Source organism: Equus quagga, chromosome 19 (genome assembly GCF_021613505.1).
Source record: "Equus quagga isolate Etosha38 chromosome 19, UCLA_HA_Equagga_1.0, whole genome shotgun sequence".
Classification (NCBI taxonomy): domain Eukaryota; kingdom Metazoa; phylum Chordata; class Mammalia; order Perissodactyla; family Equidae; genus Equus; species Equus quagga.
This window is the reverse complement of record NC_060285.1, coordinates 29153769-29179877: the sequence shown is the minus strand read 5'-3', so window position 1 is coordinate 29179877 and position 26109 is coordinate 29153769. Positions and strand designations below refer to the sequence as shown.

At 34.5% G+C, this 26109-nt stretch overlaps 1 protein-coding gene across 2 annotated transcripts in view; it reads right to left on the bottom strand.

Annotated features, from left to right (window-relative positions):
* Positions 1-694: 694 nt before the first annotated feature.
* Positions 695-26109, bottom strand: part of DCN (decorin) — a 37672-nt gene continuing 12257 nt past the window's right edge. For both annotated transcript variants that reach the window (XM_046646313.1, XM_046646312.1), the window contains exons 3-8: positions 20522-20634; positions 15196-15409; positions 14290-14403; positions 9927-10020; positions 6477-6615; positions 695-1437 (exon numbers count right to left, since the gene is read on the bottom strand). In XM_046646313.1, coding sequence (XP_046502269.1) covers positions 1243-1437; positions 6477-6615; positions 9927-10020; positions 14290-14403; positions 15196-15409; positions 20522-20634 — 869 coding nt within the window. In that variant the 3' untranslated portion in view covers positions 695-1242. The remainder of the gene's footprint in view (positions 1438-6476; positions 6616-9926; positions 10021-14289; positions 14404-15195; positions 15410-20521; positions 20635-26109) is intronic.

The following is a 26109-nucleotide window of genomic DNA, read 5'->3' as shown; positions in this document are numbered from 1 at the left end:
AACCACAGAGAAACTAACTAGAGTTCTAATCAGTCTACCTAACGGCTCATCTAAGAGCAGGACTGTTTTTTATTTCCCTTTATAGTTTAAACCAGTTTGGACTTGGTTTTCAGTATTTGCAACTATAAAACATCTAACGTGTAGAAGAAACAGTCTTCTTATGGCTGCTTATTAGATGTTGATAGCATAAATGTACTATCTGATAAATATCTACTATTGGTAAATCAGCCCACTGCCCAAGCTTGTTGAGTGGTCTGCTTTGGTAGTTGTTTCTAGATTCTGCAGAAAAAAATTTCTAATACTGAAAGTTTAACTAAAGGCACTAAATATTTCTAACACATCTGGCAATTATAGAAATATCCAGGTGGGCAGCCTGATTATACACATGATAATTTTAAAATTGATTTAGCATCTTAGTAACTGAAAAATCAGTTTTATACACCAATCAGAAAAAGTCAGAAACCAATGTGACCTCAATAAAATAATCTAAAAAAAAAAAAGTCAGCTTTTTGCCTTATCCGCTTAACATGGAATATGGATAATGTAAGTTATAATACACAAATGTCGAAGGACAGGGTAAAAGAAATATCTGAGAAGTTGAAAAGATGTGCTATTTTTTATCAAGAAAGCGATGTCTCCTCTCTTCAAACAATTGAGCTTAGGGAAGATTTACAATTACACTTTTATACAATAGTCATTTTGAATGTATTTGTGAATTTATTTTTTTCAAAATAATGACATTAGCAAAACTTTTACATAGCCTGTATCAAATCCACATATTCAAATGAGGCTTTACCAGTAATAACAGGGGTTAATACAGAGTTAGAGTTTGATATTTGACTTTTTGTTAAAAGAGCTAACCACTCTATGAGTTACAGAAGATTGATACTTTTTCAATTTGATTCCTTCTGAAAGTTAAAAAAGAAAAGCTTTACTAAATTGTTGACATGTATATTTACTCAAAGTTTTACATTTAGTGAAATAAGGATATCTGCAATAGCTCAGTTAACATCAACAGAAAGCTTCAAAAAAGGATTCTGAAAATATGGCAGGCAAAATTTATTTTTATTGTAGGCAATTTTTTAAACTGCATATTTGGCTTTATACATAGTAAGTCATGTGGGAAAAACATCCACACTGCAGTTAGGTTTCCAGTATCTAGCTTTCTTTTTTTTTTTTTTTTTTGAGCAATGACATTAACGGGATGTTGCCAGCTTATAAAGATGAGGGCTTTCCTGGGAGTTACTTGTAGTTTCCGAGCTGAATGGCAGAGCGCACATAGACACATCGGAAGGTGGATGGCTGGATCTCCCAGTACTGGACTGGGTTGCTGAAAAGGCTCACACCCGAATAAGAAGCCTTTTTGGTGTTGTATCCAGGTGGGCAGAAGTCATTAGATCCAACTGCAGAGATATTGTTGTTATGAAGGTAGACAACCTGAAAAATGAAATGATGGAGAATGATTAGTCTCCTCTAAATATATCGAGGCTCTTCATGTAAATACCTTATGCCTTTTTAGTATTGTCATTTTTCAGTTTGAATACCATAACACTTCTCAAATCAAACTTTTGCTTTCTCTCTTCCTTTCTAAATTTGTTTTTCCCTTCCTTAGTCTTGCTCAACTCAGTATATAGCATCTCAATCATTCCAGAGGCTCAGGCTAAAATCATTGTCATTATCTTTGACCCTCCCTTTGTCTTACACTCTTTGCCTAACCATCAACAAATCCTGCTAGCTCAGCCTTCAAAATGCACATATAATCCAGTTCTCCCGTGTCTACTCCTACAACCTTGTTCAAAGCCACCATTACCTCTTCTGGATTATTGAAGTTGACCTGATTATTCTCCTTGCTTCCTTTTTTGCCTTCCTAAAGTCTTTTCTTTTGTTTTTTTTTTTAGCTTATAAAACAATTATTTAAAAAAAATGAACCAAGTCATATCTTCCTTTGCCTCAACACTCTAGAGGATTCCCATCTCATGCAAAATAAAAGTCAAAGTTCTCACAATGGCCTATAAATCCTACATGATCTGACATCCTTCTGCTCTGACTTCCTCTCCCCTCACTGTTCAGTCCCACCACCCTGGCCTACTTGCTTCTCCTCTACTACACAAAGTACAGTCCCTCCTCAGGTTGGCACACACTATTTCCTCCACCTAGAATAATCTTCTCCAAAATGCTTGCAAGACTTACTGCCTCACGTACTTCATTTCTTCTTATCAGAAAAGTCTTCCTTGACCATCCCATTCTGCCCTTTTCTGTCCCAATTCCCCTTCTTTATTTTTCATCATAGCAATTTTTATCACTGTATAGCATATTATATATTTATTTGTTTTTCGTCTATTTTCCTCCCATGGAATAAAAGCTCCAAGAGGAGAGAAACCTGCTCTGTTTTGTCCATGACCGTATCTCTAGTGTCTACTAGAACAGAGTAGGTGATCCATAAATATGTTGAATGCATAAATGAATGAATTCATGATTATTTCATAAATTGTGCCTATGTGAAACATTATATTTTCAGGGAAAAGACAAAATGATAGACACTTTAATAAAATTTTATACAATGAGGAAGTAATATATAGTGAAGAAAAAGAGGGTATACAGTATTAAAATTGAAATAAAGAATCACAAACTCTATGAAATATTTGAGTATCACAGCATTTGGAATAAATAGACTCAGAAAGTTTTAACAAAAATTTATTCTGTTACAAATTCTACTCTATGAATATAATGTTATGGTTCATTAGAATTTTTTCTTGAAATATATTTTGTGATTATGTTTAGGATAATGATAATTTGTTCATAGATTTTCTTAGGGAAACTAAATGTCTGACTTACAAACAGCACTTTAGAAATGAGTTTTTACTTCCATTATGTAGATGTGAATTCTAAAGGGCAAGAAGTGACTTGATCGTACAACCAAGGCTAAAATCTAATGCTAAGGCAACAATTTTTAAAACGAGCTATAAATCTATGAGATGCTTGCTTAAAATGAATGACTTGAAATATTGTTCCACTTATCGGAACACTCACACTCGTATGTTGGTGCAAAGGGCCTTGTTTAATAAAGGGTTTAGAAGAGAACAATAGATATCATACAAAAACAGAAACAAGCAATATTAAAATCAAAAAAATATTTGTGAGTTTCTTTTTTTATGATTCTCAAACTTTGAAAATTTCTTGTGTTTCTTTTTTTTATGATTTTCAAGCTTTGAAAATTTCTTGTGGTCGTTTACCATTCTCTATTTCCTAGCAGTGATTAGAAAGAAAGAGGAGAAGTGCTTTTTGAGAGTTTATGGCTAATATTGAAGGTGAGAGATGAAAATACCAAAACATAAAGCAAGTATTAGTCTGTGTAAAAAAGGAAATTATATTCCTAACTCATTCTATGAGGTCGGTATTTTCTAGTATTAAAGCCAGACAAAAATCATCACAAAATGAAATGAAATCACATATTTCATATGAATATAGACAAAAAACCTTTAACAATATATTAGGAAACAATATATTAGTATCTCACAACATATAAAAGGATTATACACCATGACCAAGACCAAACATGATTTATGCCAGGGATGTAAGATTGGTTTAACTGGAAATCAATCAATGTAATACACCATAGTAAAAGAATAAAGGACAAAAACACATGATTATCTAATAGACACAGAAAAAGCGTTTGAAAAAAAAATCCAACACACATTCATGATAAAAAATTTTTAGTAAACTAGGAATAGAAGTGAACTTTCTCAACTTGATAAAGAGCATCTACAAAAGACCCACAGGTAACATCACACTGAATGGTAAAAGATTGATTGTTCACCCCTTTCTTAAAATAGGTAACAAGGCAAAGATGTCTAATTTCATCACTTCTATTCAACATGCACTGGAAATTCTAGCCAATGCAATAAAGCAAGAAAAAGAAATTAAAGGGATTCCGATGAAAAATAATGAAAACTGTCTTTCTTTACAAATGACATGATTCTGAATGCAGAATATCCAAATGAATGCACACAATTTACTGCAACTAAAAAAATTTCAGCACAGTACTAGGATAGAAGATTTACAGACAAAAATCAATTGAATTTCTACATACTAGCAACAACGCAAAAATGAAATTAAAGTTACAATTTATTCACAACAACATCAACAATAATACAAAATTTAGGAATGAATTTAGTTAAAGAATTGTAAGACTCATACAGTAAAAATGACAAAATATTGCTGTGAGAAGTTAAAGAAGATAAAATAGAGAAATATTCCATGTTTGTGAATTGGAAGACTCAATATTATTAAGATGAAAATTCTTCCCTGATTGATCTATAGATTCAACACAATCCCTATCATAGTCCTAGCAAGCTATTTTAGCAGAAATAACATGCTGATTCTAAACAGAAATGCAAAGGGACAAGAATAGATAAAACAATTTTGAAAAATAAAAACAAAATTAGAAGACCTTCACTCTCAATTTCACAACATGATCAGAAGTTGCAGTAAACTAAAGGTGTAATACTAGCAAACAAAATGTGGCATAGCCATACAATGAAATGCTGTTCACCAATAACAATGAAAAACTACTGATACATGCCACGATATGGATGACCTAAGATCCTTATGACAAGTGAAAGAAGCTATACACAAAAGCCATACATTGTGTGATTCCATTTATATGAAATGTCCAGAAAAGGCAAATCCACAGAGAGAGAAAGTAGGTTAATGATTCCCATTGGCTGCAGATAAGATTGAGAACCAAACAGAAATGGATAAGAGGGATATTTTGAGGGTAATAGAAATATTCTAAAACTGGATTGTGGTGACAGTTGAACAACTACATAATTTTGGTAAAAATAATTGAACTATATACTTATAGAAAAGGAAGTAGAATAGGCGAAATTCCCAGGAGCTGCAGGAAGGGAGGTAAAATGGCTACATGGACAGCCAATTAGAGATGGAAAATCATGAGTGAGGCCCTTCTAAATGGGGGCCCTGTGTCAATTCTCATGAGATCTGATGATATTCAACAAAACCTTCAAAATAACCTGCTTTATAATTTTTTCTCTGTGGCCGACAGTAAGAAACTCATTATATATTGAGGTTTAGTACATATGAATCTATGCATATGAAACAAAATTGTTATGAAATACTTACCATTATAGTGATATTTCTTTTCTATTCAACTTATTCTAACCTATCCTATCCCATCCCATCCCATGAATGTTCCTAATGAACCCATTAAACTGATTTTATGAACTCAGTAATATGTCCAGACTGACTGAAAAACGGTAATCAAGAAGGTGAAAATGATTTATTCTGAGATCTAAAAACAAAAACAATCCTCTCCCCCCAAAAAACCCACCAGCAACAAAAACCTTAATAGTAACAATGATAACTATTCTTCCATGAGGCTTCCGAGCATCTTGGTTTTACTTGTGGCTTCAAACTCTGCTTACTCACGACTCTGCCACAACCAAAGACCCACTGAAAAAGAATCAGCATGAACTTGAATGTCTTTAAGTTTCATCTTCATACTTATAATTTTGGCACTTCATTGAAATCTAGCTAATGCAAATTGTGATATATCAATTTAATTTGGAATTTTTTGTTACAACTCAATAAAAAAAAGAAATCAATGATTTATTGATAGTAGTTTAGAAGATAAACTTATTGTGAACCCCAATCAAAAAAGTTGAGATGCTGGATTACTAAAAGAGCAACTTTATACTGGTTTTATCTGTAAGAGAGGGTCAGTGGCAGGGTATAGTTTCTGAATCATCATGACTGAACTAAGTACGCATGTAAATTTGTGGGGAAAAACAGCCAATTGAAATGTGACCTTTAAGAAAACTTAAAAATTACATAAAATAAGCAAATATGTAAAATCTATGGATGACCACATTATTGAATTTTTTAAAAAATATATAATTTGAATAACATGTTTGTGTTTTTTGTTCAAGGTAACAATGGAAGTCTTATGTTGTCATATATGAAATTACTATCACTATTTAAACTAATGTTTGCCTTACATTTATAGATTTACAGATTGTAAAGCTCTATTACCACAGTGGATCACTGCCAGATAAACTGCAGTCACACTGCTAGATAAGCTCTTGACCTCTATGACATCTGCTGAGGCTAAAAGTTAAAACTACTATTTTATTCCATATCTATGCCTCACCAACTATATCATCTTTTCCAACCAGTATGCATTTGTTACACTGATCTGTGATTTGAAACTACCCTGATTCACGAAAAATACTACATTCTGGAAGAAAGCATTTTAGTAAGTTCAAGGCAATTGTCCTAATTTAAAAAAATAATAATTTAAATGTATTTTTCCCCAAACCAGAATGAATGTTTATGTGGAAACACTAAAAACATCTGTCTACAAAAAGATTTCTAAGCAGAGCTTCCTGCCTCTTAGCATCCCGGTGGGGAGGATTCACTCCCCAGACGTTCCTCACCAGACAGCGGCATCGCATTACCTGGATGTACTTATGATCCGCCAGCCCACCAGGCACTTTGATAAGCTTGTTGTTGTCCAAGTGAAGTTCCCTCAAATGAGGAGTGTTGGCCAGAGAGCCATTGTCAACAGCAGAGATGCTGTTGAAACTCAGTCCCAATCTGCAATAGAAAACAGGAATGAATGCATACCCTGCACATGGATGCTTTCTTACAGGTGTTGTGTGACTAATCAAGTCAATAGAAAAGGATGTTTTTGTTTTTGCACTTACTGTTCCCTCTGCCTAGAGTGCTTTTCCTAGACTTTCTAAGCTTGGATAGAGCCCATTTGTTCTTAAGCTTTCAATGTAGAGTTACCCTCTTTAAAACTCCTCTGACAGTCCCAGATTGGATAGACACCCCTAGTAAATGCTCACAGAGCATCCTGTTGTTACCCTCTTGTAAAACTCAGGGGACTGTGTACTTGCATGTCTTTCCTTGAGAAAAGTGACTGTCTTATGGTATATCCAGTACTAACACAGAGCTAGATATGACCAATGAGTAGCTGTTGAATTCATTTCTATGTATGATGAATGTGGTGAATTCACTTGAAAAAAAAATAAAAGGAATACTATTATCATTTTGGTCACATTGAACATCAATTAATTGTACATTTATCACAAAAATTTATTCATTGGAAATAAAAGGTACAAAGTTCTAATGAGCGAATAAACCTACCTGCCAGAAAGGTTAACAGAATTAGCATTTTGCATTAGTTTGAAAGAGTTCATCAATGACCATCTGATACTGTCAGAATTTGCCGGGTGCCAATATTCCTGACTTCTGACCTTAATTTCTCACCTAAATCTCTGTTTCATGACCACTGTGATATTTCTCATGCAATGCTACTCAAGGTTTGGGTTGTATTTTTTAAATTAAATGTATAACAAGTGAGAGTTCTGCAGCTATGATGTCCTCTCATAGCAAATGAGATTCAAAAGTCAGAGTTGACTTGGGGACAAGGCTGGTGCATTCAGCATTCTAGGGATGAATCTCTGTCAAAACCAGGGTGCTGTCAATCCTGAGAGCAGAGAGGGGATACTGAGATGAGGCAAAAACGTAATATAAGAGAACCAGAAAACTCAAGGGAGAGAAAGAGGAGGAAGCCATTGGGTTCCTTCAAATGCAATGGATGGGACTTGGGCATTTTTTTAGAATGGTTTCTGCTTGCCTTCAGCTAGTTTCGATCTTTGAGCTCTCTGTGGATTTAGATGCTGCCTTGGATAACCAAAGTCTCCCAATTTTAATCATGACTTGCTGTTTGGAATAATTGAGATTAAAGTTTACTGATTTTAGGCTATTAATAGCACAGTTAGTTTATCTTAGCTATTGATTATTAACCTGGCATCTTGGCTCAGAGAACTTTGTTTTTCCAACAGTCTTAGGCATTCATCTCCTCTTTCTGGCTTTTTCTTTTCTATTTCAGAATCATGTCTTCTGTTTATTACAACACTCCAAGTCCCATACCCAATTTGGGCTCATACATTTCCTAGAATATAACATTCCTAATAATTTACTCAAGGAAATTTCACTTTTTCAATGATTTATTTATATATTCAACCATCAAATGTTGTAAGAACCTACTATGTTCAAGATATTATTCTAGGCTTGTCAGGGCAGAGGACACACGGCTCAAAAACCATGATTCTGTCCATTGAAGAATGGTTCACCTAGTAAGGGAGATGATAATATATACTTAACAAGAAAACAGAAGTTTGCCTGAAAACTAGTTCATATTTTTGCAGAGGGACATACACTATTTTCTCCCTACTTGTTCCTAATAGCTAATTGGAATATTTGCCCTGCCACAACATTCTGCCTTTTTCTTCTTTTCACAGTTTTGATCTTCAGCCCCCAAATACTTCTCATGTTCCAACTTCAGTGAGGAGCAAACAACATAAGGATTTGATGGTTTAATAGATTTTTTGACTTGATTCCAAAAAGAAATGTGTCTGATAAATTCAAGAGTTGGGAAAGTTTGCTTGGCCAACGAGGCAATCTGCTCTAAGTTAATGAATGGAATTCAAAATCCGTTTACACAGAGATCTTCATTTCTATTGACATTTTCCAAATTTACTAGCTTCGTATGCTTCTATGTGATACCAAGAATGTCATGCTAATATTAAAGTGCATAATCTCAAAATTTCCTTACCACTTTCAGTACAAAATAAACTTTTTTTCTCAAAAGGCATCTATTTAAAACTTTAGACTATTGTTCATCCCTTCTACTATTCCTGCTCCTCCCCCTCCTAATAATAATAATAATGATAGCTGTCCTAAAGACAATTCTACACAATCAGCAAAACAGTGTCTTCCTAGATTTTTCTGCATCTAGAGAGACCTAATCAACAAAGAAAGGTAGATGATACATAACACTATTTTGAAAAATATTGTCTACCTTAGAGACTATAATTAAAATAACTTTGGATAAAAGGTTTCTTATGTGAAACACCAAGGTAATATATTGTGACTGTGGCTAATATATCATAGCTATAGTAAGCACATGCTCATCTTCAGCCTCCTCCATCCACTGGGTCATTGGAGAACATCCACAGAAATGAGGAAAGATGCATTATACATCCATCTGGTCTTAGTATTTCTCAAAGATAAATAATATACTTTATATTCATTTATATACCATGAAATTTATATACAAAAAGAAGAGTGAGTCAATTTGGCATAACACTGTGCTTCTCTGTAAGAACACTCAGCAATACGTGTGGATCAAGAACAGAGTGTTCCATGAAGACAACTGGAAGAGTTTGCCAGCACTGTCCTCTTTTTATTACTTAACCAGACTGTAAACATAGGAAGATCGAAGTTAGGTTAGAAAGGAGGACAGGCACTAGCGATTATCTATGAGGAAAAAAAAGAGTTAAGAAGGGCCAGAAAAAAAAAAAACAACAAACTTTTCTTTTGTTAGTCTATATTCGATGTCCAGAGACATTTTAAACTCTTCAGAGAATAGAGGTTGGAGAATCTCTCATAACTAGTCTAATACTATACTGTGGGATGCCCAATATTTCCATGTTCTGGTAGCCTTCATCTTAATGCATTTTCAAATTCTAGACCCTGTCTTATACCTTACTTAACCTTGCATTAAATCTTGTTTAAAGCAACTAAGTTAGAAGATACTGAATGAACATACTAATTTGATCAAATACCTTATACATAAGATATATCTTAATCTGAAAGCAATATGGTACTCAAAATATAAGGCTGATCTTGGTGGTTATACTAAGTGTATGCAAAACTCATTAGTTTTGTTTTTTTTAATAACTGATTGGGCAAGCTGAAGTTTGAGGTTGTCAGAAATAATAACAACAAAAAAATGTGGTACAGTCAAAACTTCATCAGGTTTCTAATTCTGAGCATGTGGGCACTAATACACCTAGCCATCGTAATGATAGAACATCATGAAAGAATATTTTTACTTAGCCAAATTATTCAGTCCTCTCAGGCTAGCTGCATCAACTTTGGTGATTTTGTTGCCATCAAGATGTAATTCAGTAAGGGAAGGAGGAAGACCTGGAATATGGAAATACAAAATGGTAAATGAGGGGATAAATGTAATTACAGAATGTAGAAAGACAATGAGGACACATGCCATCGGTTTTTTAAAAGTTTCAGAGGATTTGCTTTTGCTTTTTCATGAGTTTTGCTTCTTATCTTTTTCCTTCATCCCTTTTATAATAATACATGCTTTTGGAAGTACTATATGCCCTTTCTACTTTTCTCCTAGATTGATTTTAACAAAAACATGAATCGTGTTTATCATGAAGTACAGTTTTGGCTTGTAGAACTGAAGTCAAACCCTGAATCTAACCAGCGTCTTACACCTTTGTTAATGGGCTAACTCTGCCATTGATAAAAGATCACAACTCTAAAATGAGGAGACGAGCATTTGAACTATAACAAGGAGATTATGTATAAGTTAAACCTATATACAAACCTAACCAGGCATTTCATTAATGAGCATTGTTAATAACTAACACTGATCCACTGTGTTGGCCTTAGTCTTAATTAACTTTGCCATAAAAACATCAAACACTTCTGCACCATGGATGTGTAGAAAGAGCTAAAGCTACTTGGACCTTTTAAATCAAGACTGTTTCTTTACACAAGAGGAGTGGAGAGGCCTACCATCAAGCACTCTGCCATATGTAGAGCACCTGGGGAAATCATTTTAGATCCAAAGTACCCGCTAAACCTCTGGATAGTACTTCCTGAATGGCTACGATTTTTAAAATTTAAGAGTAGAAAGGTAGAAGTTTAAATATTTTATTTTCATTTCCTCCTGCCATCTAAGGATATATTATGTTTTTCTACAGCTGTTTAACCAGCATATTTTTCCACTTAGAAGAATAGCGACAAGTACAAAGAAAATAGCAAATTGGTTACATGTAGAAGTAACATCTGGTTGGCAGAAAGTGTTGGTTATTTGTCCATAAAGAACAAAAGTAGAAAATCACAGATTATGTTTGGTCTGAAATTTTCATTGCATACCACTGCATTCTGTCAAGAGTGTCTATTTAATGTAGAAGTTTAGTCCATATTTGACTTGAAAATGACTATTAGTTTCTCTACGGTTGCATGTTTCATGTGAGAGATGCTAAGGAGAGAAACTTTTACTTACTGAATGTCTGTTATGTGCTGAATACTGAGATTGGCACTTTTCCTAACTTGGCTCATTTAATTTTTTCAATGTATAAATTATTTTTCACCAACCCCCTTTCATAGATGAGGAAACAGATTTTCAAAGTTACAAATTTTGTAGGTTAACTAGCTACTAAGTAGGGAATGTAACATGCTCCCAGATGGCCAAAGGAAGTGAAAATAGCATGCTCTTAACTGAAGGAAATGAAATCACAATTGCATTATTCTTATGAATAAATATCAGGAAGTCACAGTCACTCTTGGAATAAGATATTTCAACCATTTGAGTCTCCTTAGACCAAATAAATGTGGATTTTTAAAAATACTTCTGTAAGTAAAGTGAGTATACAACAACGCAAATTGAATGCACATCCTTTCTTCCCTTTACCATGAAAAGATCATTTTTAAATGTACTATCTCTAGAACACCAATGAACATTGCATCCATTACCCTTACATAGTTTCTAAGTGTCTCCCCTTTTAGGATTTTAGTTTCCAAAAAATAAAGTTATAGCTAGAAGTCACTTTCTGGAAGAAAACTTTGCAATAGGACAGAGAGAGTTAAATTTATAAAGAACATCCTTAGCCTTTGTCACTGTAGCATTTAGCTAAAGAGCCTACACTCTAGTTACTTTTTAAATTCTTTTCCTTTTCCATTTTTAAGATAAAATATATTGAGAGTTTTCTTTGGGCCGAGTACTATGTGTGTGCATTACAAGTCTTACTATATCTATTAATCCTCACAAATATCCCAAAGATAGTTGTCACTAATGCCTCCATTTTCTAGACAACAAAACTGAGGTTTTAGAGACGTGAAATTATTAGCCTAAAGTCACAGAATAAATAAATAGCTGAGTCAGTTCTCTCACCCAGGTTGGTCTAACTTGAGAGAGTAATTTTATAACCTCTCCACTCCACTCCACTCCCTTTCCATTTCCATCAGCAATAAGAGACAACATGTGGAAATGAAGACTTCCTGAAAGGTGATGATGTTCATGCATACGAGTCTCAGCCTAGGGAGGGAAGACTCATTCATTCCACAAGCATAAATATGCACAGGAGGGAGAGCTTACGATGGCAGCAGAGTGAAATGGTCAAACACGGGATCTCTGATGTCAGTCTAGCACAACCCCAGCTCTCCTACTTCCTAGCTCCTACCTTGGTCACCATTTATTTCCTCTCTTTAAGCCTCATTTTCCTTATTCATAAAACAGGTGTGATATTAGTACTATAGAGGAATGTTTTTGGATTCATACAAAAGAATCCATTCATACAAAGAAATCTATTTGGTATAATATCTTGTTCTAAACAAGTGCTTAATAAAATTTAGTTACTATAATTTTAATATTATGAAGTGTCTAGTAAATAAAAGCAAGCTAGAGATGATGAGAAAAGAACACTTAGGATAGAGAGAAGACATAAGCAAGGCCAGGAAAACAGATCATTCAGTGATGAGATGTTTTCCTGAGGGATGTTTTGGAGGATGCCTTAGGAGAGACAGCACAATCAAAGACTGTGCTTAATGGAAGTCATCTGGCAGCACAAAATCCTGGACAAGACCGGGACTTTAACTTCTGGCTACTTGACTTCACCCCCTGCAGCTCTGAGGCTTTAGGCAAGATATCTATATATATAAAATAAAAATACATAAAATATAAGTATTTTATTAAATATATTATGAAAATATACTAAAATATAAACAAAATATATTTAAAAATACATATATATGTATGTATATATCTCTGCACTGGGCTAAAAAATGATCACTTGTTACTTGCTATGAGTTGGAGACCGAACATGAAAGTGCTTTATAAACTGTAAATCAATCTCTCTCCTTATCTGTATCTATCTATCATCTGTCTATCTATCGAATCTGTTTTCTATCATCTTTCCTGTCTAATCCATCTACACCAGCAGTTGCTATTATGAGCATTGAAAACATCCTCTGTAGCAAAAAGACTGTGGAGAGAGCAAAGGGTGGTAAGAAACCATTCGATGGAATACGTACTTGAAGAAGTTGAGTTTTCTGTGGAAGCACAATAAAGGATAATTGCTTTCCGGGGGTGAATATCTACATTTTGGCCTGCAGTCTAAGAATGAGATGTATAAGTTGAGAAATGGCCAGATTGAAGGGAAAATTGGAAAATATAGAGGAGCTTTTGTGAGACTGAAAAACCTGGGGCAGGGAAAGATGCGAAAATTAGAGGAATTTATTTTTGGTGCCTTGAGGCCTTTTCTGATTCACAAAGACTGGCTTATGTGCCTCTCTGGGGTAGCCCTTAGCACAGCGACCTTACCCCCATGACTGTGGGGTGATTGCTCTTTACTCATCTGGCTTTGCTCTAGTCAACAAGCTCCTTGAAGGCGGGGAGTATATTCTATCTGCTGCCCTGTCTCCAGTGTTTAGGACTTTACCTAAGCAAAATGAGTGTTAGAAACATTTTTAATGAATAATAAAAGACAATATCAATCCACTACTTATCTACATGCCACATGTTTCACTAATTATTTATTTAGTGTTAAAACAATGCAATGAGGTAGATATTAATATTATTACCACACTACAGATAAGGAAATGGAGGCATAGACGTTGAATAATTCGTCCAAGTTCCTAGAACCAAATTAGTGATAATTTGAACTCAAGCAAACAGACTCCCACACCCACACTCTACAACACACACCACCACTATTAAATAAGAGCGTGGCCATTGTGGCTCCTCTTATCCAGATGGTAATGACTGGAATGTTGTAGACAGAAAGGAATGCACCAAAAGGTTGGAGACTCAAAGTAAAAACTGGCTAATTTCAGAAGTACTTCCATGTATCTTCTTTTTCTTTTTTACAAAGTGCTACTAAGGCATTCTAGTTTTTAAATAACGATTTTTTTCTTTGTGACATCACAATTCTACAATACAAAATCATTGGGCATTGTTGCATCTTAGAAGAGACTTTATAGGTAAGAGAGTCTAGCCATCTCTACAGCGACTCTGGATGGCCCAGTCATCACCCACGCTCGTTAGAAACACTTCTACAGGTAGAGAATTTACTGAAAATAATAAAAAGACAATTTCTGAAAGAACTTTTTAAATGTTAGAGGCTTTGGATTTAGCTTCTCAAATTGCTCTCGTGAGTTTTCTATCACCTGGAGGGATGGTGGTTATGTTGGTGTCAGCAATGCGGATGTAGGACAGCTTCTTCATCCCCTGGAAGGCTCCATTTTCAATTCCTGAGCTCTTCAGCGGGTTGGTGCCCAGTTCTACAAAGGCAATAAGTGCAAAGCTTTTAGAGGACAATTTTAGGATATTACAAGTCAGAGTAGTGTCTGTTTCAACAAGGAATTTAGCAGAAACTTGGGTCAATAACAGTTTGACTGAAAAACAAAAGAGAAATTAAAGGACATGCTCCTCAAAGGAATAGCAAAATGGGGTAAACACTTCCCTTATTAAAACAAACAAAAGACAAACAACAACAAAAAACCTAAAAAAGCAGTAATAGCGAAAACAATAACAACAAAATTATTTAAGGTATATACACAGGTTTGCCCAGAAATCAACAAAAGCAAGAGTTCACACCACACTGATTATGACTATTACTTTCCCAAGATACGTTAAAATGTTATTAAATAATTTGAATCTAGCATCTTCTAAGCCAATTATAAAATTCCAATTTTTGACCACACCTATAGCAAAACATTTTAACACATTTTTTAAAGCAGATGACTTACAGGTGTTCAGAATATAACAAATCCCACCATGGGAAAGATAGCCTTAAATATCTCTAATTAAGCGCTACTTAATTCAATGGTGTCTTGAGCGTGCAGTTGGATAACTTCATCCTAGGGCTTTCTCCACATTCTCAGATCCTCAAGGACAGGGAATAAAAACGTTGTCAGTCACAGATTCAAAATCCCATTCCTTCTGGCCCTGCTGCTGTTACGCCCTACGACATACAAATTCTAGCTAATTTACCTTCCTGCGGCTAAAGCTTACTTGGGATCTCTTAAGGTGAACCTTGAATCCTGGTCTCAGAGTGATAAGAATATCTGTACCTACGACTATCATCTGGTTCAGTCCATTGAACACCGCTTTTCGCACTTTGGTGATCTCGTTCTCATGGACACGCAGCTCCTGAAGAGTTTTGGGCATTTTTTCTGGCAATTCCTTCAAATGATTCTTGGACAGATAAAGTCGTTCCAGTTTCACCAAAGGTGTAAATGCTCCAGGGCTGATTTTGCTAATTTTGTTGTTGACAAGAATCAACGCCTGTAGATAGTGAACAAAAACAATATCTTCCTAGTTCCAAAACCTTCCACACAAACATAAAACAAGTGTGTAGTCTATTCATTCCATCCAGGGGAGGCACAGAGAAATCTGCAAAATTGCAAGAAATCAGAAAACGTTAAGTAGATGTGATCCCTTCACATAAGAAGTGTATGAGGACCTGAACATCAGGAATAAAGGAAAAAGGAATGCGGCGAAATATAGACTTTATATGCTTTTAATTTTTAAACAATAAATACTCCTAAAAGCATTGAAATTACTAGAATGACTCAAGATACCTGAAAAGAATCCAATGACACAGGCATCCATCCCCCAACCAGCTTTTCAACCTAAATGCCCATCTTCGTTGACTGTTGTCATGAATTATACTACAAAAGCATGGCAAGAAAGTAAAAATTTCTTGCAACCACACAAATTTAGATATAATCATTTTCAAAAAGTTTGCCAAATTAATACATTATTTTGCAGCTCATTGCTTTGCTTTGCATTTCCTTGCTACTTAAATGGTTAAACAAATTTCCTTGTATTTTCCTACCATTTACTGTATTTTTTGGAGGAAAAGGATTGCCTGATCATAATACTTCTCATTTTCATTGTTTTAATAATTGGTTTACAGAATAAAGATATAGTTTATATAATATGTAGAGGCTTAATGTATTTTTCTTCTGTTTTTGCCCTTTTTACATATAAAAGTTTTATATAGTCGAACATACTAATATTTTTGGTAAATTTTAAATTTTTGTTTCTGAGTTCTCCTAATATAGGAAATTACTTCTAATTCATTACTACTGTTATACCTATGGCTATTGGTAAACTTATTTTGGACTGCCTCATTCTCTTCCAATGATCTGTATGTCTACATAACCACACTGTTATTATTTTAAGATTCCTTATCAACTAATCCTAAGGAATTCAAGATAATTTTATCAAAGTTTGAGAAGCTTGCATTTTCTATTGTAGTACACTTTTATGCGTATATGAAAATGCAGAGGGGCAAAAAGGGAGTTACAATAATAGAACAGTGAGAACTTCCAGTTTCAGAAAAGCAAGAGTATTTTCTGAAGGTAACAGCTGGTTAATTAACCCTGTACACTCTTATACAGTTCATAATATTTGACTAATTAAAACTTATTACACGTAACACAATCTTGTAACTAATCCTAAAAGATGCATTGGTTGATTAAAACAAAATCTTAAGAAATTCCAATGTATATTACAGAAAGTAAAACTTAGGAAGGTTAAGATCATAGGAAATTAATATTCACAGGCAAAATGTCTGGGAAATGAGTAAAAGCCAGAGCTAACGGAAGGAAGGGTTGAGAGGGCTTTTGTCATTAAACGACATTCAAAAATGTATATGCTTAATTATAAATGCAAAAGAGATCCTCAATTGCCATGTAGGTAAGAAAGTTCTGAAAGCTTGATATAAATAACTGTATTAAAAGTCATCTGAAAAACCTGTTTTTATTTTAGGTTAAATGTTGAAATTTGACATAATATGTAGGGTTTTCTCCAAAGCTACTTTTATGTTGGGCTTTCACTATACCAGATATTGTTTTAGGGGCTTTTATAGTTACCATCATATTTATAGGCAATTATTAGTGCATAGACTCATGCCAGACTGCTTCTGACTTTAGACCTCAAGTTCTGACTCTTACTTTTTGTGTGACTATGAGGAAGTAACTTAACCTCTCTGTGCCTAAGTGTCTTCGTCTACATGAAGGAGTTCTCAGGGGTATCTACCTCAAAGAATAGTAATAAGGACGAAATAAGTTAATGTATCTAAGGTACTAAGAACATTGCCTAGCGTATAGTAATTGCTACACAAATATTTGCTATTATTCAATCTTTGAAAAAAATTTTTAGTGATTTCTAATTTAAAAATTTTCCTTACTAGATTTATTAAGCTTTAATTCAAAGGAAAAATATTCAAAGTTGGCATTACCGTACTTCATTTTCACACTTCCAATTATTTTATAGAATAATTATGTAGTTTTCCTACTATATATGGATATAAAACTACTCTTATGCAACATGTACCACTCATAATGAGCCACAGAGTTGTAAATTAATAAAATTATTGAGAAGAAAAGAACTTTTGGTCAAATCCTTTCTATTTTAATCCTCGCTAACTTTTCATTTCTCTCCTTCCTTCTCATTCAAGTATGGCTCTCCCGGCTGAAATTATGATGTTCATTTGCCAAATAACAAGGATAGAAATGATCAAGAATGAAAGAGTAAGAGGAAAAATAGCTGTTTAACATCCTCTGAATGGCTGGAAGCTCTAATAAACTCACTCTCTTCTTCCGATGTACACTTTGAAGTAGAAAGAAAGAGATTGCCAAGATGACAGTTCCCCAAAAACATACTTAGATTGAGACTTCGGAAAGGAAAGAACACGTTATTACAAATCCCAGATTTAATAAGAACGTCACAGAAACAAGATATCCCTTATTTAAGGAAATAAAGAGTTTAAACAAATTATTCAGATTACACTTAAATACACAGGCAGTTGGGATTAGAGTATGAGAATTCTCCTTCCTTAAAAAAGTAGCTTTAAGGTAAAGTTATGAAAATAACATGAAGCTTTTTAATATTTTAGTTTATTGAAAGTAATGATATTCATTATTTATTATCACCTCTTTAAACTTGTTCCAACGATAGTGTAAATAGTAATTGACAAACCTTATTGGTGTCATCATCAGCTCACTCCCAGGGAAACCATACATGAAAACAGAGAAAGGGAGTGGGGGCTGCAGCCCTGTGTCCTGTCAGCAGAGATGGATCCCATTGGGCCAAGGTTGAAGATCTCTAACTCCAGCCTTACCCTCCATGTTTCGGAGCCTGTATCTTTAACTCTAACCAGCTTGTATTTTTATTTATCTGTTGCTTATTTTCTTCTGCTTTTCCTTTCTTCTTTCATGGAAAGCCCTCTTATTCTCTTCTTTTCAAAAGTCTGCTAATCCTCTAAGACGACTTTGTTTCATAGTCTCTCAAAACACTAACTGATAGCCTGATGTAGGATGATGTCTTATTTTTCTCTTACTTGGTGCCCATAACACTCACTACTTATAGCATATTGTACTTATATTGTTGGACCCTTCAATAAATTAAGTGTTATTATTTTTATTATGGAAAAGCTTAAAATCTTAAGGAACAAGTCTTTGCTTCCTTTTAAAAAACCTGGTATATTTCCTCCTAATGGATAAATGTTTATTGCTTTTCTCATCTTGGTTGTCAGAAAGTTCATAACTAAATCTTATCTTGGTTATATTAACTCAATAGTACATTATGACCAGTTTATTTTACTTTTACGTTAAATTATTTACCTTGTATCTATATTTCTTATTCTAATATGTAGCAGCCAGATGATTTTGATTTATTTTTTATATTTATATTTTACTATGTCTTGCCTACTCTTATTATATATACCCTCAATTATTTTCTATAATGATTAAGAGAAAGAAATGGACATGAAAATAGAGTTTTCTATGTATGTGCTCCCAATTTTAAGAATGTATTTCTATGATATTCCTTATAAGAAGCTATGAACTCTTATCTCCACAGATAGGTAACCCATCACTAGGCAATCCTCTCCATTTTCTGAAAATTCTAATTTTTTACATTGCATTTTAGTGTTGAACAAAAGTCTGCTTCCCTGGAATTCCCATTCACTTGTCAATAGAGCAATTCTCTCATCTTGTAGTTGAAGCAAGTAAATTCAATTCTTCGTCTCCAATACTGTCCTTCAAATATGTCATTTGTGACTTTTTAAAATTCCTTTTGTGTTTCCACTTCTCTATCAACTGTGCCTTTAAGACATGATTTCCGGGTCTCAAAGGTTAATGCCCTTCTTAAAATGCCTTTTCCTGGATCAGACTCAATACTTTTAGAGCAGCCTACCAGAGTAGAACAAGATAGAGTGAGACTTCTAGTATTTCTTCAGGACACTGAAGTCCAGTTTATTTACACTAAATGTGCACTGATATTTTGAAGGGAAACCATATCATTATCATCCCACAGGTAGAGAGCTGGAGGAGATGACAAATGTTATCAGGATTCTGATGCCCTATGCAAACAGAAGATGCATTTACTGTTAGAGAAGGCTTCCTTAGCAAGGCTTAACCCTACTTGATTGGGTTGGTCATTCTCCATTTATAACACACCTTCTCCCAACTAAAGACATATTCATTCTTTGCCCTTTTGGACCATCTCCTATATCCTAGGAGGCTGACCTCTGGGGCCCGAATCACCCAGATGTTCTTGTCCTCTGACGTCTAGTTAGGTTCAACCATAGGAGACACTGGCAGGAAATCAGGAGGTTGGACTATAGCTCCCCAGCTCTTCCAGGGCTCTGGGGCTCCCTAGTTCTTCAGGCCTTGTGGGTTTGCATGTTTCCCAATGCCTTGTTGGTTCCCATATTCCTTTGTAAATAGTCCCTTCAGTAAAGTCTCCTCTGTGAAACTCTTTTGAGAGTGTTACCTCTTTTCTGCTGGAATCCTGATTGGTAGACTGGGTGTGTTACATTATAATGAAGTAGAGGTAAGCAAAAATTACAATAAAAACAGATAAAGATAAGGATACAGCATGCATAATATTTACATATTTGAAGATGGAATTATATTTACTAAATAAAATATAGATGGTTATCCCTCTTTCTCTTGAGTGCCAATCTTTGAGCCTTTACAAGGTTATTTGTGCCTCTCAGAAAATGAATGAAAGAAAACAAAAGAAACAAAGAAATAAAATCACTCTAAGATCAATCCATTTTGTGTTTTGTTCCACTATTGAAGTACAACTAATTGGGAAGATAAAAATTTTTACTCATGAAACATGAGAGAAGATTAAGATATAAAGTATTTTTTTTATGAAGCAAATACCAAAGCTATATGGGGTGGGTATATGTAAGAAAACGGGATGATTTTTTAGGGATTAACGAATTTGATGCTTTCCTTCACCACCCTCAAAAATAGAATTTAATGAAACTCATGTGCTTATTAATTACCATATAGTACTCCTCGCCTTAACTAAGTTTTCTTTTAAAAACGTACTTTGAGTCAGATCTTGTAACAACCCCCCCAAAAAAATTCTTACATGAAGATTCTTCAGGTTCTTAAAGTCTCCATCTTTGATTTCGGTTATTTTGTTGTTTTGCAGGTCCAGCAGCGTGGTGTCAGGGGGAAGATCTTTGGGTACTTTGTCCAGACCTAGAACCACAGGAAAAGCAATCAGTAAAATGGGCCACATGGCCACAGAATCACAAAGGCTGTGTTTACAAAGAAGTCAGTGTTGCAACGATAGCTTTACCACAACATATTTTTACCTCAACATATTTTTCTTCTTCTAGGAAATATATCAATGGTAGTTGAAAATATCTTTTATCTTTTCCAATCAAGTCAAACAATGTTTTTGAAATCATAAATGGAACACATTATTTGCCCCATGTAATTACTGTTTTGCATGAGGGGAGAATTTGTGTTTTGTTAGGGTGTGGCTCAAATTTCTCAGTACACAGTGGGTTTTATTTCATTGTTCTTGTATTAGAAAGTATGCACTTCTTTTGATAAGTGGTAAGTATGAGTGATTTATAAATCTATGCCTTTCTACATAAATATCCTGTCAATAGGGAAGAGCTTTAGCCAAATCATCAAAAATCCTCTTCATAAATCTAACACTGTCACAGATCTACATTTAAAATTAAAATTATATGACCATGCAAGCAAGTTGTTGTGTCAACAACTTGAAAATTTAGCCAAACTTTTGGGAGAATAGTTCTTTCAGTTTTTATTGGAATACCAAAACAATGTCAACTTTAATTGATATTTTATGACCAATAGATATGTGGCTACTTAGAATAAAATAAAATAAATTTGCTAGTGTAACTTCTCTAAAATAAATCCTATGAAGCATTATTTTTGGACCTTAAATTTAGGTCTAACTAACTGAGTTACTGTTTTTAGTTTATAGATGTAAACACGGTGAATAACCAAATGCTCTATGGAATTGAAAAACATTTCAATAGTCATTCAACTAGATATATAAAGATGAACTGTTTTCATTCAAAAGGTATGCATATTAAATAAATCATCATTATGAATGGTAATGGAGAAAAATATTAAATGATATAGCCTTTTGCCTTTCTCTCTTCCACTGGCTTTGTTCCATATTGATGTAGAATGTTAAGCAAAAATTTGATATTCTGGGGCCTGCCTGGTGGTGCAGCAAAGTTTGCACGGTCTGCTTCAACGGCTCAGGGTTCACCAGTTTGGATCCCAGGTGCGGACCTATGCACCACTTGTCAGGCCATGATGTGGCATACATCCCACATATAAAGTAGAGGAAGATGGACACGGATGTTAACTCAGGGCTAATCTTCCTCGAGAAAAAAAATATTTGATATTCTAACTCGAATTCATCTGATCATTTCTATATTTTAAGATTGCATAAAATAAACCAGAAATATTTCTAAACTTCTCCATCATATCTGAGACTTAAAGTGCTGAATATCGCTCCTTCATGCATTCAACAAAGCTTTATTGAATACCTCTTAGGCACCATCAATTTATTAGGCCCTGGGGATACAGCAGGAACAAGATAGAAATTGTCCACTTCCTCGTGGAAAATATAATTCAATCTATAGTTTTCAGTTAAAAAGAAAATTACAACACAGTATGTAATAATTGCTAGGTTGGGAAGATATCTTTCCAATTTTTAATCTTATGTAAATGTATAGTGATAAATTTGATTATGATAGCCACATTCCTATTTTCACATCTTCCATGTCAATTACAGAAAATATATCTGAAATTACCTGCTTCTGAGTTCTTTCCAAATAATATTTTGTTCATGTGATCCCTGCTCTGTTGATTGTGGATAAAAAGTCTAGTTCGCAATTCAGTGATCAACTATCATTATAAATTTAAATATGAAAATGCAGGTGATTCTACACGTTCATACATGTATTCCAAGACTCACTACAGAAAGAGTTTAAGAAAAATAACAAGAGTGAAGCGTTTTCAGTGACAGCAAACCACCAAAGCATCTCCCGTGCAGGAGGATATTGAACTGCACTATCTAGTCACGATCGCTGCCATTTTCAGAAATGTCAGTTTGCTAATTTCACGCAATTAGGAGCGGTAGACTTCTGCTAAATCTTTGATAATTAGTATTCTCCAACCAAGAAAAGGCACAATTCCTTTCATTTGGAAAAAAGTTAACCGCCTACATTTCATCATTACTTTGTGGGCTTCTTTGTCAATGTCTTAATTTCCTCTTAGGCTTACTTTTATACATTGTTGGACTTCACTTCTAGTGGCTCTCTTAACATTGGTTCAATGCCAAAGTGCAGATAAATTTCAGATGTGGAGAGAAAAACATGATATATCTGGATGGCTGACAATTTTGATTACGTTGTCATCCTAGAATTTTATAACAACAGAAACTACTTGGGATGAATTATATACATTTTTTTTCTGAAGATTTAGCATAAAAAAAGCCTTCAAGCTTGTGATTTTTTCAGTTTAGTTCTTAAAGAGTCATTTTAATGATTAAAATCATAACCCTAACATCTCCCCTGAATTACTAGTAAATTCATATCCATTTGGGGGATTTCACATATCAGTATTTTATTAAAACTTTGTATTCATGTAGCTTTACAGCTTATAAAAAATTTAAAATATGTTATATTACTTACCTTACAACAATACAGTGAGGTAGGTAAGGCAGTATGTTAATTTCATTTTTCCAGGTGATTTTTAGAAAAGGTTTAATGAAATGAACAAGCTCATGTAGCTAGGAGTGACAAAATGCAGACAGGAAGACAATTCTCCTACTTTCCAAGATATTTTTTCTGTCATATCTATCTGTATCCCCAAGAAGAATTGTTCTGACATCAGACTTAATAACATGCCATACGTTTAAGGACTAGACAGGGCATTGGAGTGTTAACTAGCTTGCTCAACAATCTTAGGTAGAGTATGACAGGGAAATTATCCCAGTTACGAGTCCTTAGAATGTCACAAAGGGAAGGACTATTAAATATCAGTTAGTCTATGTTTCCCAAATGCTGGTCAGGTAGACTCTAGGATGAGGTTCTTATTAGTTTATATCAAAATCAGAAAAAAATGAGGGTGATCTGGTTAGTTTTAATATAAATTATCATGTACACACACACACACATACACGCGCATATTTCTGAGATGAGCTCCTGCTCCCGTTTTAAATATACCTTCTTTTGAAAAATGATTCTGATAGCAGATGGCAGGTTGTTGTTATTTTGTTGGATTTGGTTTTGACCTTAACAAGAAATTAACTTATTCAACATTCAAAAAAATTTAGTGTCCCAGAAATCAGGGAACTTCTAAGCTAATTCAATACTCCCTCTTTCATAAGTAAAGAAACGGAAATCCAATAAAGTTAAATGGCTTATTCAAGGTGGCTCATGGTTAAATTAAACCAAGAACAAGATGGTAAGAGTCTCACTCTAGAAATAAATCATGTGCCATTTATGCATGTAAACATTGTGCCTACTTTTTTTTTGAGGAAGATTAGCCCTGAGCTAACATCCACCGCCAATCCTCCTCTTTTTGCTGAGGAAGACTGTCCCTGAGCTAACATCTCTGCCCATCATCCTCTATTTTATATGTGGGACATCTGCCATAGCACAGCTTGATAAATGATGTGTAGTCGGCACCTGGGATCTGAGGTGGCAAACCTGGGGCCACTGAAGTGGAGCACACTAACTTAACCGCTATGCCACTGGGCCGGCCCACACTGTGCATATTTTTAAAAGATGCTGATCTACAATGTCCCTTGAACATACTGTGCTTATTCCTAGCTTCTTGTTTCTTTTCATGTAATTATGTTTCATGGAATACTCTGCCTACTCATTTCCTTCTCCTTCCATTTTGACAATCGTTTAAAGCACACCCATTACCCCCTCCTTCTATAATATTCATCCAACCACTCCAGATAACAATGATTCCCCCTTCAAACTCCTTCTATATATGCTTATAATGTATTGTCCTGCATTTTAGTTTCCTTTCTTTTCTGTAGGTCCTGGATAAGAGACACAAATGACTATTTTTCATCAGAACTTTGATCTTACTGCTCTACACACAGAGGTAGCTTTTTGATTGGTTACTTTTAAAATCATTGTTTGCCCTGATGTCCCATGGTGAAAAGTTCATAATCAACTTAAAGATCTTTCCTGTTATGTTTTGTTACAATCACCTCTTCACATCCTGCTTTCATGAGGGTTCTTATTTTCCCTCAGAAGTATTAGGATACAACTGGCTATAATAATCATAATTTTCTTTCTGATTCTTGGTTGGTCAGGAACATTTTAGAAACAAATGCTACTATCAAATACAGCATCCCCTTTATCTACACCTGAAAATTGTTCTCACTTTCTTCTGTCTTTGATATATTTGTGAGCAAGTTTCTGTCAAAATAACACGGAAGGGAGAAGGGGAAGTTATGCTGGAAAATACTGGCATCTGCTGCACTTGTTGAAGCGGATCTTATCTTATAGGTTTAGCATATTTAATAAATGTTTCTATAAACTTCTTTTTATAAGATCACTATTTGAATTTTAATCCTTGTTCCTCTTCTCGATCCTTCAGATCACTGGGCAAGTTGCTTAAGCTCTCAGTGCCTCAGTTTTCTTGCATCTTTCATGGAATTTTTGTGAGAATTCAATAGGCTATTCTACAGAATGATCTCCTACCATAGTGCACAGCAGGCCCTCAATTACTGGTGCCTGTCATTATTACCAATGAGGAGATGAGAGGGTGCGGCTCCAGTTATCTTGCTGACTATTAGCCTGTAAGTCTGTGGCAAAGTGATTGTTTTGGTTTTTTTCTGTATAATGCAGTTATAACGCATATTATCCTGGAAGCTGGAATCTGTTTTGAAGGTGTATCAAACACAGATTTATTTTCCCCTAAAGCCCTTGATCGTGGGTTGGCTTTTCTTGTCAGTCATTTTGTGGTCTTGTTACATGATCATTGTTCCCATGAACTTCAGGGTCTTTGGAGAGCTTATCTACCAAGCTCCACCTTTGGATGGTAACCCTTCAGTTTAGTAAGCACATGCTCCCAACAAATAATTAACTCCCAGAATCTGTTCGTGGTTAATTTAACTGTATTTTAATAGTGGCATATGCCACACTCTTTCGCAAATCTGTGAAATATCAATCTTTGTTCTTTTGGTCATAACATCTTTAGAGTTAAAACCACCTGTGTTATAAATCAACTCAGCCACTATGTAGAGAGAACAAGGATCTCTAACTTAGCATCCCTTAGCTCTATCTCTTAATCTGAGGATACTGGGCATGAAGTAGACTGAAGGTAGAAATACATCAGACCTAAGGATTATTTTGTGGTGATGAAAAATTCTATTTCAATTACAAATTGTTTATTTGAACTAAAACGAATCTTTAAAGAGTATAGAAACAGGCAGTATGCTATGAAAACAATTATTCTACCTTAAGTTGTTTTTTTTAACCTTAAGCTTTTAAATCAACTTAACAAATTCTGCCTTATATATGATTTTGTCAACCACATAGGATTTTAACTAAATCATTCTTATTGATACTGATGAATTTTATAGCCATTCATAAAATGATATGAAAAGTAAGATATTAAGCATTTTAAATGAAATATCAATTAGCCAGGTAAAAT